Source organism: Suncus etruscus, chromosome 9 (assembly GCF_024139225.1).
Source record: "Suncus etruscus isolate mSunEtr1 chromosome 9, mSunEtr1.pri.cur, whole genome shotgun sequence".
Taxonomy (NCBI): domain Eukaryota; kingdom Metazoa; phylum Chordata; class Mammalia; order Eulipotyphla; family Soricidae; genus Suncus; species Suncus etruscus.
The window spans coordinates 75,050,968-75,064,152 of NC_064856.1; the positions used below are offsets into that span (position 1 = coordinate 75,050,968).

The 13,185-nt window shown below is 33.3% G+C and overlaps 1 protein-coding gene across 1 annotated transcript in view; it reads left to right on the forward strand.

Annotated features, from left to right (window-relative positions):
* LUZP2 (leucine zipper protein 2) overlaps positions 1-13,185 on the forward strand; it is a 411,673-nt gene that overhangs the window by 289,761 nt on the left and 108,727 nt on the right. The window contains exon 6 of the mRNA XM_049781145.1: positions 7,591-7,653. Coding sequence (XP_049637102.1) covers positions 7,591-7,653 — 63 coding nt within the window. The remainder of the gene's footprint in view (positions 1-7,590; positions 7,654-13,185) is intronic.

The window sequence follows — 13,185 nt, forward strand, 5'->3', positions numbered from 1 at the left end:
ATATAATAAACAAGCTATGCTGTTTAACTTTCTATTTAAAAACAACAACATAAGGAAATGATATTTACTAGGAAATGTTTTCTGTGTATTACATATCTAATTGGAAATACTGAATTTCCTACTATAAATATGTTGGAAAATATTTAGAAATATATGAAGCGCATATATATAATATATATATATATATAAACACACACACCTTTAGATGTGTCTATTGCCAATATTTTTTCATTTTAGATAGCTATGTTTTAGTTTTAGCCCATATATCTTTTTCCAATCACAAACTCATTAATTTGATGTAGTCATATTAACACAATACAGTGTTGGCTTGTAGACTTTATAAGTATCACAAAAGAAAAAAATGTATGAATTAGGGTGATGTTTGAATTTGCTTGGGTATTACTCATATTTCTGTGCTCAGATATCACTCCTGGCAGTACTCAGGAGACCGTATCATGTGCAGGAATTTAACCATGGTTGGTTATAACTTCTGCACAGTCTTTTAGGCCCCAACAAAAGAATATTTTGTAACATGTCAAAAAGTAAATGTATATACATATATAAGTATAAAACATACTAGCAAGATGTGATTTTTTCTGGATCACTGGATCACTATTCTGTATTTGTAGGCTACATTATTGAATTGTCTAAATATTATTATTCCCTCTCAATTCTATTTGTCATATGTGATTTTCTGAAGACATGCTTAGATCAATCTCAATCTAGGCTTTAACAGGGTTCCCTTGAGTCTCACAATGAGCCTCATTGTGAGTGATTTAAGTGCATTATTCTCAGTTCTGCATATATTTCAAAATAAAAATGACTGTCATTCTTAAGCACTGAAAATGACTCTTGGATTCCTAGAAACATTGTTTTATACAAAAGCACTGTATATAGAAGCTTAGTTTTATATAGAAGCTGCTAGTACAAACTATGGGTATACAAATGTATCTAAAATAATTGCTTTTTTAATGTGGTCAAAAAGATGTCACAAGTACCAGACCTCATCATGTGTATACAAATTGATTGGCCAAGAATATCACATATATATCAATTAAATCATCCTCCGGTTACTAATTTAACTAGGACCTTAAAATTGGAAAGAATAATCAAATTGATTCTTAAGGAATTTATCATGGCTTTAACTGAGATAATTTTTAAAATAATATCTTTATTTAACCTGATTGTAGTTGGATTTCAGCCATAAAAAGAACACCCCATTTCTTCAGGGCAACATTCCCATCACTTATGTTCCCAACTCCCTTTTCCCGCCTACCCCTGCCTGTATTCGAGACAGGTATTCTACTTCTTTCAATCATTGACATTGCCATGATAGTTGTCAGTGTAGTTATTTCTCTAACTGCACTCACCACTCTTAGTGGTAAATTTCATACCATGATCCAATCCTTCCAGTCCTCATCTCTGTGATCCCTGGGCATTATAACAATAATGTCTTTTGTTTTTTCTTAAGAGTCATAGGGGCCGGCGAGGTGGCGCTAGAGGTAAGGTGTCTGCCTTACAAGCGCTAGCCAAGGAAAGGACCACGGTTCGATCCCCCGGTGTCCCATATGGTCCCCCCAAGCCAGGGGCAATTTCTGAGCGCGTAGCCAGGAGTAACCCCTGAGCATCTAACGGGTGTGGCCCGAAAAACCAAAAAAAAAAAAAAAAAAAAAAGAGTCATAGATGATATGGGTTTTAAGAAAAATAAAAGACATTCTTGCAATAATTTTCAGAGACAAAAGAGTGGAGGGCTAGAAGTTCCAGCCCACTACATGAAGTACAGTTAGAGAAATAAATACATTGAGAACTATCATAAAAATGTGAATGAATGAGGGGAGTAGAAAGCCTGTCTAGAGCACAGGCAGGGTCGGTTGGGGCGGGGGGAGATTTGGGACATTGGTAATGGGAATGTTGCTCTGGTGAAGGGGGGTGTTCTTTACATGACTGAAACCCAACCACAGTCATGTTTGTAATCAAGGTATTTAAATAAAGATATTAAAAAATTTTTTAAATAAATTACTCTTGAGAAAAGTAGAATGCCCATCTTAAATAAGGCAGGTGTTGGGGGAAGAGGGTGATGGGGGTCATTAGCGGTGGGAAGGTAGCACTGATAAAAGGGGGTGTTCTTTTCTATAACTGAATCCTAACTACAAACAAGTTTGTAACCATTGTGCTTAAATAAAGATATTTTTAATTAAAAAAAGCCATAAATGAGTGAGATTGTTCTGTGAACTTAGAGAATCTTACTCTTTAATAGGAATAATTAATTAGCTAACTTCCAATTTAACTACTTGATCTGATCACTTTCTTCCACATCTCTAAGTTTAAAATGTATAATATTTGGTTATAAAATAATTATTTTATAATTATAATAAGGTATTATAATCAAGCATACACTTGGCAAAAAATTCTCTAAGTCTGTTTAAATCGAAAGGTCAAATGACCAGTATACAGTATTTTAATCTCATCTGCATTATTCTATTTTGATATGAAGTGTATACTTAATGAAAACTATATAAACTGGATTTTATATTTTTGTACAGCATGATTATGTATTTAAAATACATGAATTTAGGGGCCTTAGCCATGGTGCATTGGTAGGGCATTTCCTTTGCATGTGCTAACCCAGTACGGACCTGTTTTCAATCCACCAGCATCCCATATGGTCCCCTGAGCCAGGAGTGATTTCTGAGCTATAGCCAGGAGTAAACCCTCAGAGTCATCTTGTGTGGCCCCAAAACCAAAAAAACAAACAAACCAAAAACAAAACAAAACAAACAAAAAAGCAAAAAAGTAAAATGTCTAAATGTCAATACATTGATTTTACATACAATATGATGTTAGGATTTCATCTAGAATTTATTTTTCTTTACCTTTTAACTTAGTTCATCTATTTTTTTTGTTTTTGTTTTTGTTTTTGTTTTTTTTTTTTGTTTTTTGGGCCACACCCAGTGATGCTCTGGGTTTACTCCTAGCTATGCACTCAGAAATCGCTCCTAGCTTGGGGGACCATATGGGACGCTGGGGGATGAACCATCGTTCGTCCTAGGCTAGTGCTGGCAAGGCAGACACCTTACCACTAGCGCCACCATGTCGGCCCCTATTTCATCTATTTAAGTTTATTTAGTAATATTATACTATTTTATGCACTATAATTTAATTCACTATATACTAAAAATGGTGAAAGTCAGTACTTTAATGTTTATATTACTTCTTATGTATCTCATTTAGAGAAAAAATAATATATATTTATTTAGTATATGTTAAAATATTCATCATCTAAATCAACTCTCAAGTGGTGGTAAATTAAAATTCCCTCCAACTATTGGTAATCCTATTTAAAATACTACAGAAGAAAATGTTTATGAAAGAGAAAAAAGTTTTAAGTGAAGGTGCAAATTTTATATACATTATTTAAAAATACCACTTTAAAGGGGTTAGAGCAGTGACACAAACCGTAGGGTGTTTGCTTTGTACATTAACCTACAATGAACTGTGGTTTGATCCCCGGCATCCCATATGGTCCCCCAAGCCAGGAGGGATTTCTGAGTGAAGACCTAGGAATAACCCCTGAATGTCACCAGGTGTGGCCCCAAACCCCCCCAAATTTTTTTAAATACTACTTTTGATAGTTATTTAGTTGTGCAGGTTTTTTGACATGTATATATATGTATATATATATATAAAACTTCATATCATATTTACTTTACACATTTTATCAAAAGTGTTTATTTTTTAGATATTTCAAGTATTTTTGCTTTATTTGTGCTTTCTTTCATATTTCAACTATATATTTTATGGCTTAGGGAGGTGTGGGGGTTTTAAGTCTTCATTTTGTTTTGTTTTGTTTGTTCTGCTTTGTTTATGAGGGCAAGAATAGAACCCAGAGTCTTTACATATGAGGCATATACTTTACTGTTATGCCACATCTCTGATTACTATATTAATTTTTTGAGCTTTTTAACCATTTTTTAATATTTAAAAAATAGTAAAATACACTAACAATGTTTATAATTCATTATTATTATTTAATTCCAGGTATTATCTTCTCGAAGAGAAGCTGTTCATTAACAATAATAAACCAGTTGTTTTCCTCTTACTATTTGAACATTTTATAGAATTATTGAAAATGAATTTATCTTCCTTAAAGATATGTCTATTTGATCTTCACCTATTTTTATTTATTTTTTTAAAAAATTATTATTGTATGGTGGTTCAAATCCCGGCTTCCCATATAGTCCTCTGAGCCTGCCAGGAGCAATTTCTGAGTGTAGAGCCAGGAGTAACTCCTGAGCGCTGCCAGGTGAGACCTAAAACCAATATATATATTAAATTATTGTGACCAATGTGAATTACAAGTCTTTCACAGTTATATTTAAGCTACATAGTGACAGTGAAATAGGGCCATTCCCACCACCCGAATTGTCCTTCCTCCGTCCATGTTCCTAGCATATATCATATACTCCCCTCTTACCCCCTGGACTGCTAGTGTATTAGGTCCCTTCTGTGCATAATTTGATATGATTGGGTTATCTTGATTCTGTTGTCGTTGACTTTGGGTTTGGTGTTTAGGTATGAGCAGTAGCGCAATGGTAGCCATTTGCCTTGCATGCGGCTGACCTAGGACGGATTGCTATTCAACGCCCCCCTCCCTGTTTAAGACAGTAAAGCATTGTAAATACATGGTTAAAAGTTCTGAATACTCCAAAACCCCTTATAAGGATTCAGGATTTATAAACATTTATTTACATGGCTGCCTTAAATGTTTTTTTCACTATATTAAATGTTGCCATTGAATATTGTGGGTTAAATAGTTCAGTGACATACAGTTAATTTAAGCCGCCTACCTCCAGCTCACCCAACTTGTACACTGTGCTGAAGCACCGTTCCCTCCATCAAACACAAAAGACGACTGGAGACTACATGCATTTGATTCATTTTACTTGGCCGAGTTCAGGTTTTCTGCTGGAAAAACTTGGCTTATACTTGAGTGTGTATATACATATATGTTTAATATATATTATATTATTGTATAATATATAGTAATATATATGCCCTTGCACGCTGCTGACTCAGAACCAACTCGGGTTTCATCTCTGGCATCCCATATGGTCCCCTGAGTCTGTCAGGATGGATATCTGAGCACAGATCCAGGAGTAACCCTTTAGTGTTGCGGTGTGCCCTTTCCTACCGCCAAAAATAAAAGAATCACATCATAGCAAAGGTGATAGAAGACCTTAATATTTATAATGATATTGAGGAAATAAAAATTTGAGCTCTGATACTGATCTCAGAAAAGATTTTACTGAGAAAATCCTCTGGCAAAATTAAAGTAGAAATAAACTAATGGTATTTTTGTTAAAATGATTTTTTTGTTTACAAGGATAAAAATTACTCCCCAAATAAATATGTACCAAATTAATGGGAGTAAATGTTTAACACATCATATATGATACAAAGGAATAACCTCCAATATATACTCTGTACTCAACAACAGAAAACTGCTTACTCGATTAAAAGTGAATCTTATGTTTTTATTAAACAATAAGCACAGCAGCCAATAGTCACATAAAAAAGTATTCACCGGGGCCGGTGAGGTGGCACTAGAGATAAAGTGTCTGCCTTGCAAGCTCTAGCCAAGGAAGGATAGCGGTTCTATCCCCCGGCGTCCCATATGGTCTCCCCAAGCTTGGGGCAATTTCTGAGCACTTAGCCAGAAGTAACCCCTGAGCATCAAACGGTGTGCCCCCCAAAAAAAAGAAGAAAAAGAAAAAAAAAGAAAAGTGTTCATTATCACTGATTATAAAGGAAATGTTAATTTATTATAGCCATCATTAAAAAGAAGTGAGAAAAAAAAAACAGTGCTGGTGGGAAGCAGAGAAAATGATCCACAAAAGGTATTGATGTGATTGTTGCCAACTCTAAACCTATGAATATGGTATGGAAATGATCCTAAAAATTTAGAATATAAGTTCCATATGATCCAGTGAATCTGCTCCTGAGCCTATAGTATATTGATGTACAAGTATCCATGTACAACATTGTTCACTGCAAAATAATTCACTATTTTCAAGATATGTCAACAACTCAACTTCCCCAACAATTTATGAATTGATAATGACATTGAGTTATACTTGCACAATGAAATACTACTTGACTGAGAAAAAGAAAATATGTAGTTCACTGATACCAGAAAGAGTAGGAAAATCCCCATAGACAACAGTTCCCTATAAATTCAAATGTCAGCAATCACCATCTGTTTCGACAAAGCAAGGAAGGTTAATGGGATCTTGGGACAGTAATTATTGATGCTCTGATGATGGTATTTCTAGAATAAACTTTTAGAATGAAGTTGTATTTCTAGAATAAAATAAATATATGGGTACATTGTAAACTATGTTGGCAATTAAAGAACAAAATTAAGTGAATAAATAAAAGGAGTGCGGATATCCCAGAAATGAGAACACAGCAAATACTGAGTGTAAAAAAGGTTGAGATCATAAAATAGTCCTAGTTTAGGTTCACATACATAAGAAAACTTAGTTATTATGTCAGAAGTAAAATGCGAGATCAAAAGTCTAGATAAAATACAAAATTGGAGGGGTCTGGAACGAGAGCAAAGTGTTAGGGCATTTGCCTTGCAAGCAGCAGACCCAGGATCAATGGTGTTTTGGGTGGTTTGAATCCTGGAATCCCATCTGTTCCCTTGTGCCCACCAGGAGCTATTTCTGAGTGCAGAGCCTAGAGTAACTGGCTCTGCTGGGTGTGGCCCAAAAACCAAATAATAAATTAAAAAAAACAAATATATATAAATTTGGAAAATTAGCATAGGTTATGTTTTTCTGCTTTATGCAGAACTAAAGTACAAATAACTCTTGAATAGCAATAAAAATTTGAATGAAAGATTTATGTATTCAAAATTTATGATGACCTATAAATGTTTGGAAATAAGTAGATGTGCATAAGTTGTTTGTAGACCCTTAATGGTCATCTAGTATGCATAGCAAGCCTATACTTGTCAACAGCATTATAAATATTAACTGATATTTTTAAATAGAAAGGCTGTTTAAATACATAAAATATAATGAATAAGAAACCCCAACAGGTCTGTGATGACCTATTAATACCAATGTTCAGATTATAATTGAATAAGTTATGCTTTGAGCAATTAATATCAATTTTAGATTTGAAATTAAAGTTTTTTATCTTTTTATTCTAATACAGAACATTTTAATTTCATAAAAGACAGATTATTTTACATTATAGATTCTGTTTGGTTTATAAAATCTATTATCATATTAAAAACGTATATGTGTAATAATAAGGAAATATTGCTGACATATTAAGAATTATTTCTGAGGGGCCATTGCTGTGGCACAGAGGTAGGGCATTTGCCTTGCACACAGCTGACCTAAGACAGACAGCTGTTGGATCCTCTAGTGTCCCATGTGGTCCCCCAAGCCAGGAGCAATTTCTGAGCTCATAGCCAGTAGCAACCTTTGAGTGTGGCCCCAAAACAAAACAAAACAAAACAAAACAATATTTTTGAGTTTTAAGAAGTACTGACAACAGAATTGTTTCTTTCCTCAGAATAAAAGCCTGAAAAATAAACTCTTATCAGGAAACAAGCTGTGTGGTATCCGTGCAGAAGAGGTGAGTAAATGTTCTCTTTAAAATTCAGATGATAATATCAGCATCTATTGTGGTGTGTGTGTGTGTAAGTGTATGTATGTGTGTGTATGTGTGTGTGTAATGTATGTGTGTATGTTTATGCGTGTGGTTATGGAGCCATCCACAGTTATGCTCGGGGTTTACAGCTACTTCAGCACTCTGGGATGACTCCTAAGAAGCTTGGGGACCATATGGATTGTCAAAGATCTAACCTGTGTGACTGTGGAAATAATGTTTATTGCTGGCACCACTAGAACAAATTTTCCTCTTTGTTTATCTCCTTTTCTTTTTTCTTTTCTTTTCTTCCTTTTCTTTTTTCTTTCTCCATTTCTTTTCTTTTTTTCTTTCTTTTTCTTTTTTCTTTTCTTCTTTCTTTCTCGCTTTCTTCCTTCCTTCTTTCTTCCTTCCTTCTTTCTTTCTTCTTTCTTTCTTTCTTTCTTTCTTTCTTTCTTTCTTTCTTTCTTTCTTTCTTTCTTCCTTCCTTCCTTCCTTCCTTCCTTCCTTCCTTCCTTCCTTCCTTCCTTCCTTCCTTCCTTCCTTCTTTCTTTCTTTCTTTCTTTCTTTCTTTCTTTCTTTCTTTCTTTCTTTCTTTCTTTCTTTCTTTCTTTCTTTCTTTCTTTCTTTCTTTCTTTCTTTCTTTCTTTCTCTTTTTTCTTTCTTTCTCTTTCTTTCTTCTGCCCTCCTCTCCCTTCTCCCTTCCCTCCCTCCCTCCTTCCTTCCTTTCTGCCTGCTTTCCTTCCTTCCCTCCTTTTCTCCCTTCCTTCCTTCCTCCCTACCTCCTTTCCTTCCTTACTCCCTACCTCCTTTCCTTCCTTCCTTCCTTCCTTCCTTCCTTCCTTTCTTCCTTCCTTCCTTCCTTCCTTCCTTCCTTCCTTCCTTCCTTCCTTCCTTCCTGCATTCCTTCCTTCCTGCCTGCCTTCCTTCCTTCCTTCCTTCCTTCCTTCCTTCCTTCCTTCCTTCCTTCCTTCCTTCCTTCCTTCCTTCCTTCCTTCCTTCCTTCCTTCCTTCCTGCTTGCCTTCTGCTTCCTCCCTGCCTTCCTGCCTTCTTTCTTTTGCTAGACTGAACCTGAGTTCCTCAGGGGTACAGTTTGATTTTGCTTTCATGGAAAACTCCTGGCAGTTCTCTGGTGGAGGGGAAAAATCCCATGTTGAACCAAGGTTAGAACCTGTTCAGTCCTGTGCAAAACAAGGACTATAATGATGTATTATGGCTGCAGCCCAAATATAGTTTTTATTATTTTTATATGTTTTAGTCACAAAAATAGATTCCGAGGGATCAGAATATTTATGTACACTCTATACAGTGTATACAAATTCTGAGTATATAAATAATGAAATTCTTGGAGTTGACATTCAAATTTTAAAAAGAGATAATTTCTAAACAAATAGGTTATTTTGGTTAATTTATTCTAAACTAAAGTAAATTCTTGCTCCTGATACCCCATGATTCTCTGTAATTTCTGATTCCTTTTATATCATATAAATATAGTTTATTTTAATAAATTTGAGAATGTAGTGATACTGACATAATAGAGTATTCCTTTATATTGTAGAAGAAGAGACAGGAGTCAGTGTATTTTTTGAACCTTCCACATACCACAAGTAAAATATTAAATAAATTATACATGGAATTTTTAATGTAAAAGTTTGTGGATGATAAGGAGTAGGAATAAGAGACTTAAAAATAATAAATTATATTACTAAAGAACAAGGACAAGAATAAAAACTTAACTAGAAGGAGAACACAGGTGTTGGAATATAGTCCAGAATATAATAAACTTGCCTCATATGTAGCCAGCTTGGCTTCTATTCCTGCCATTTCATATAGTCCCCTGAACAACTGCAGTAGTGATTCCTGAGCATAGAGCCAGAATTTAAGCCTGAGCACTACTGGTTGTGAATCTGAAATTTTTAAAAAGAGAGAGAGCTTTTTATTTACTTATGTAAGTTAAAATTTGTCCTTATCCTTTGCAAGTTTAGAAGTAAGTCACAGAGTAGGTGAACTCGCTTTCTCTCACACAAATAAAGCCAACATTTGCTCAAAATATCTTTATCAATTATTACCACCTTTTAGTTTATCACTTAGCAGGATTTGAGGGGAAATTGATTAGTCAAGAACATTACATTTTAGTTTATAACTCATTCACTTGTCTAGACAATTTGAAAGGAGGTAGAAAATATCAGTAAGTTTTGGCCATATTTCTAGAGTCTTACATTTTTAATAAAATAAGGCATTATTAATTTATAACCATATTAATTACAATATAGAAATCCCTAAATTTAGCATATTACAAGTAATAGTATAATTTATTATTTCAAATTGTTTAAGTGATTACTGAAATTTTCTAAATATGGAAATAAATGGTTTTAACTCCATATGATTCTTAAAGTATCACCAGTAGTGATCCCTGAGCACAAATCTGGAATAAGCTCTGAGCACTACCAGTTGTGGCCCACATACAAAACAATACAAGGAAAAAAATAGATTTGCGACCAGTTCATTTATTTCCTTATAATTTTTGTTTTGATTGTTATTATACAGGAGCCTGAATTTTCTTTTAAATGCAGTTTTCCCTTTTTTTTCCCTTTTCCCTTCTTCAGAACTTTCAAATAAAGCCTATTTTAACTTCAAAAAATAAGCAAATAAATAAAATTATTAAACAATCAAATTAGCAATTACTCTATAACTTGTGATTGTATCTCTGACAACATAAGCTTATAAAAATGAAGTAAACAAACTAAGTTAAGATATCCAAAGTGCCTTTGGGTGTCAAATAGATTAATATGATAAAAGTATAAAATAAACATGTATACACTCAATATATTTTACTTTGCATATTTTCCTGTAATGATATACTTTTGCTTTTAAAGTCTTGGATAATTAGTAACAATTTATGCAAAGTTAGAAGTATCAAGATGGTGATGACATTTTGAGACATTTTGATGACATTATGCTTATATAACATATGTAGGTTATTTACACAACACATAATTTATCTCAAGAACAAGCCTGGTACATGGCAAGTGCTTTACCTGTTGTAATAGTTTTTCATGGTCATTAAGAAAAAAAGCTGTGAAGGATTTTTATATGTATCTGTACAAATCACTTAATTAAACAAAAACTGAGACAATTTAAAAATGAATAAATGTCACAAAGTAAACTTTTATTAACATTCTATATATTCAGGATAACTATGTTTTTAAAGTGAGTACCCAGTTCTTAGACACCTATCTCAGTGATCATGGTCATGATTTACATGTTTTGATCACTAGTGACAAAGGGTCCCTAAAGCTCTAAGCTAATAGAGGCCAAGGCATATTAACATATGTGATACTAAAATAGTGATAATAAATAAAATAACACCAAAATTTGTAGTTTAGTTTATTTGAAAAAAGATCCTGTTAATGTTAGAATACCTATTATGCAGAACTAAAAATGAAAGTGGAAAAATTGTGTAAACCACTGGAATCATTCTCTTCTAATTGCTATTACATTATTTTTGATTATACTTTTGCTTTGTTTCATACTTATTTCTATGATTATTTTCTGGTAATAGATGAAACAGCTGGAACAAAATCCCAAACAACTATATTTAAATTGGTGAAAAATAAGAGAAGTAATTTTTTTTGTTTATTTTTTTGTTTTTTGGGCACACCCGGCGGTGCTCAGGGGTTACTCCTGGCTGTCTGCTCAGAAATAGCTCCTGGCAGGCACCGGAGACCATATGGGACACCGGGATTCAAACCAACCACCTTTGGTCCTGGATCGGCTGCTTGCAAGGCAAACGCCGCCGCTGTGCTATCTCTACGGACCCAAGTAATTTTTTTTATACGGAAATCTGTAGCAAACAATTAAATATTCCCATAACCAAGGTCAGTGACCACTCATTGTACTATTTCTTCTGCTCTTGTATTATTTTTGTGCTCATGGCTTACTTCTGGGTGGCCTCTAGGATTCATATGGTTTACCAGGGATCAGGCCCAAGCCTGGCACATGGCAAATGCTTTACCTATTGTAATCTCTCCAGTCCAAAGGCTTCTGGAAATGACCAAAAACTCATATTTTCTTGGTTTGTATTTGATTTTGAATTCTTAATGTAAAACTCTTCCTCTTTCTCCCCTCTCTCCTTGCCATCACTCCTCCACTCTCTTACAGCCTTCTTTATTTCTTTTTTATTTATTTCATTTTATTTCTTTTTGTCCTCAATAACTTTCTAATTTAGTTGTGAAATTTCAGGTGGTTCATGACAGAGCTTCTTATGAACAAATACATTTTTAAATATGAAACTTGCATAGTATGTGATTTCTAACTATTTGATGTTTCTACGTAGACTCACTGAAAGTGATTCTAGTATTAGGCAATGTTAGGCATTATAGCCTTAACATAATAGACTCCCATTTTGCAAAATCTATGTCATTAGCAATGTCTCCTATATCATAGAAAATTTATTATTATTAGAGTAAATATTTATATATATTCAAAGTATAGTTGGTTATCAAAAAGTGAAATTGTTTAAGAGGACTTGTAATCAATAAAATTACATAGGAAATAAAATTTCTTGAAGAATATGTGTATTATGTAAAATGAAAAGATTCTATTCAAATTAAATTTTATTTATAGGTGAATTATATAAAATGCAGTTCAGTTGAATATAGTTTGATTTGACCAAAGCATATTTTATGAAGCTACCATAATTTTATGGCTATTAACTAGTTAATAATATTCATATGGATAGTATTCCAACCTTTGATTATGTAATTAAAGATACTACTAAAAGCATGGAAAACATTCTTATTTCCCTTGTGTATAAATACTTAAAAATAATATCTAGTGTTGCAATTCATATACAGTTTATTATATGAAAACATAAAGTTCCCAGATTTACTTCTTGTATGAGAATATTTGAAATTGTGTCTTCTTTGAAAAATGGAAAATTAATTATAAATACTTTCTTAATTTCTTTGCTGTTTTCCTTAAGCTTGTGTTAAATAAAATCTCATCACAAATTCTAACATTTTATATTCTGAATTAGTGCATAATTGAAAGTAAACTAACAGTGTATGTAACCTATGTAAACATAGGTACATGTATGTATGTATTTATATAATATAGATGTTATACTTCTGTAACATCTATATTTTGTATGTTGAACTTGCATTGGTTATAGGTAAAACTGTGTTTGTACATCTGTGTTTGCTTGTGTGTGTGTGTGTGTGTGTGTTTGTGTGTGTGTGCTGAGTTGGGTGAGAGATATAGGAGTCAGAGATAATAGCACAGGAATTAAGATGATTGTTTTGATACTGGCTGGCTCTGGTGCAGTCCCCAGCATTGAATATGCTATATCACCAATAATGGCCCCTTAAAAAAATTAGCCAGGGATTTTTTCTGAATAAAGCTTGATATAGTCCAAAAACTCCCAAAAAAGAAAAAAGTAAAATAAAAAGCTACTTTTAAAAAATATTTCATAAAGAAAATTTCCTACTATTAAGATATATCTGTTAATAGTAGGAACA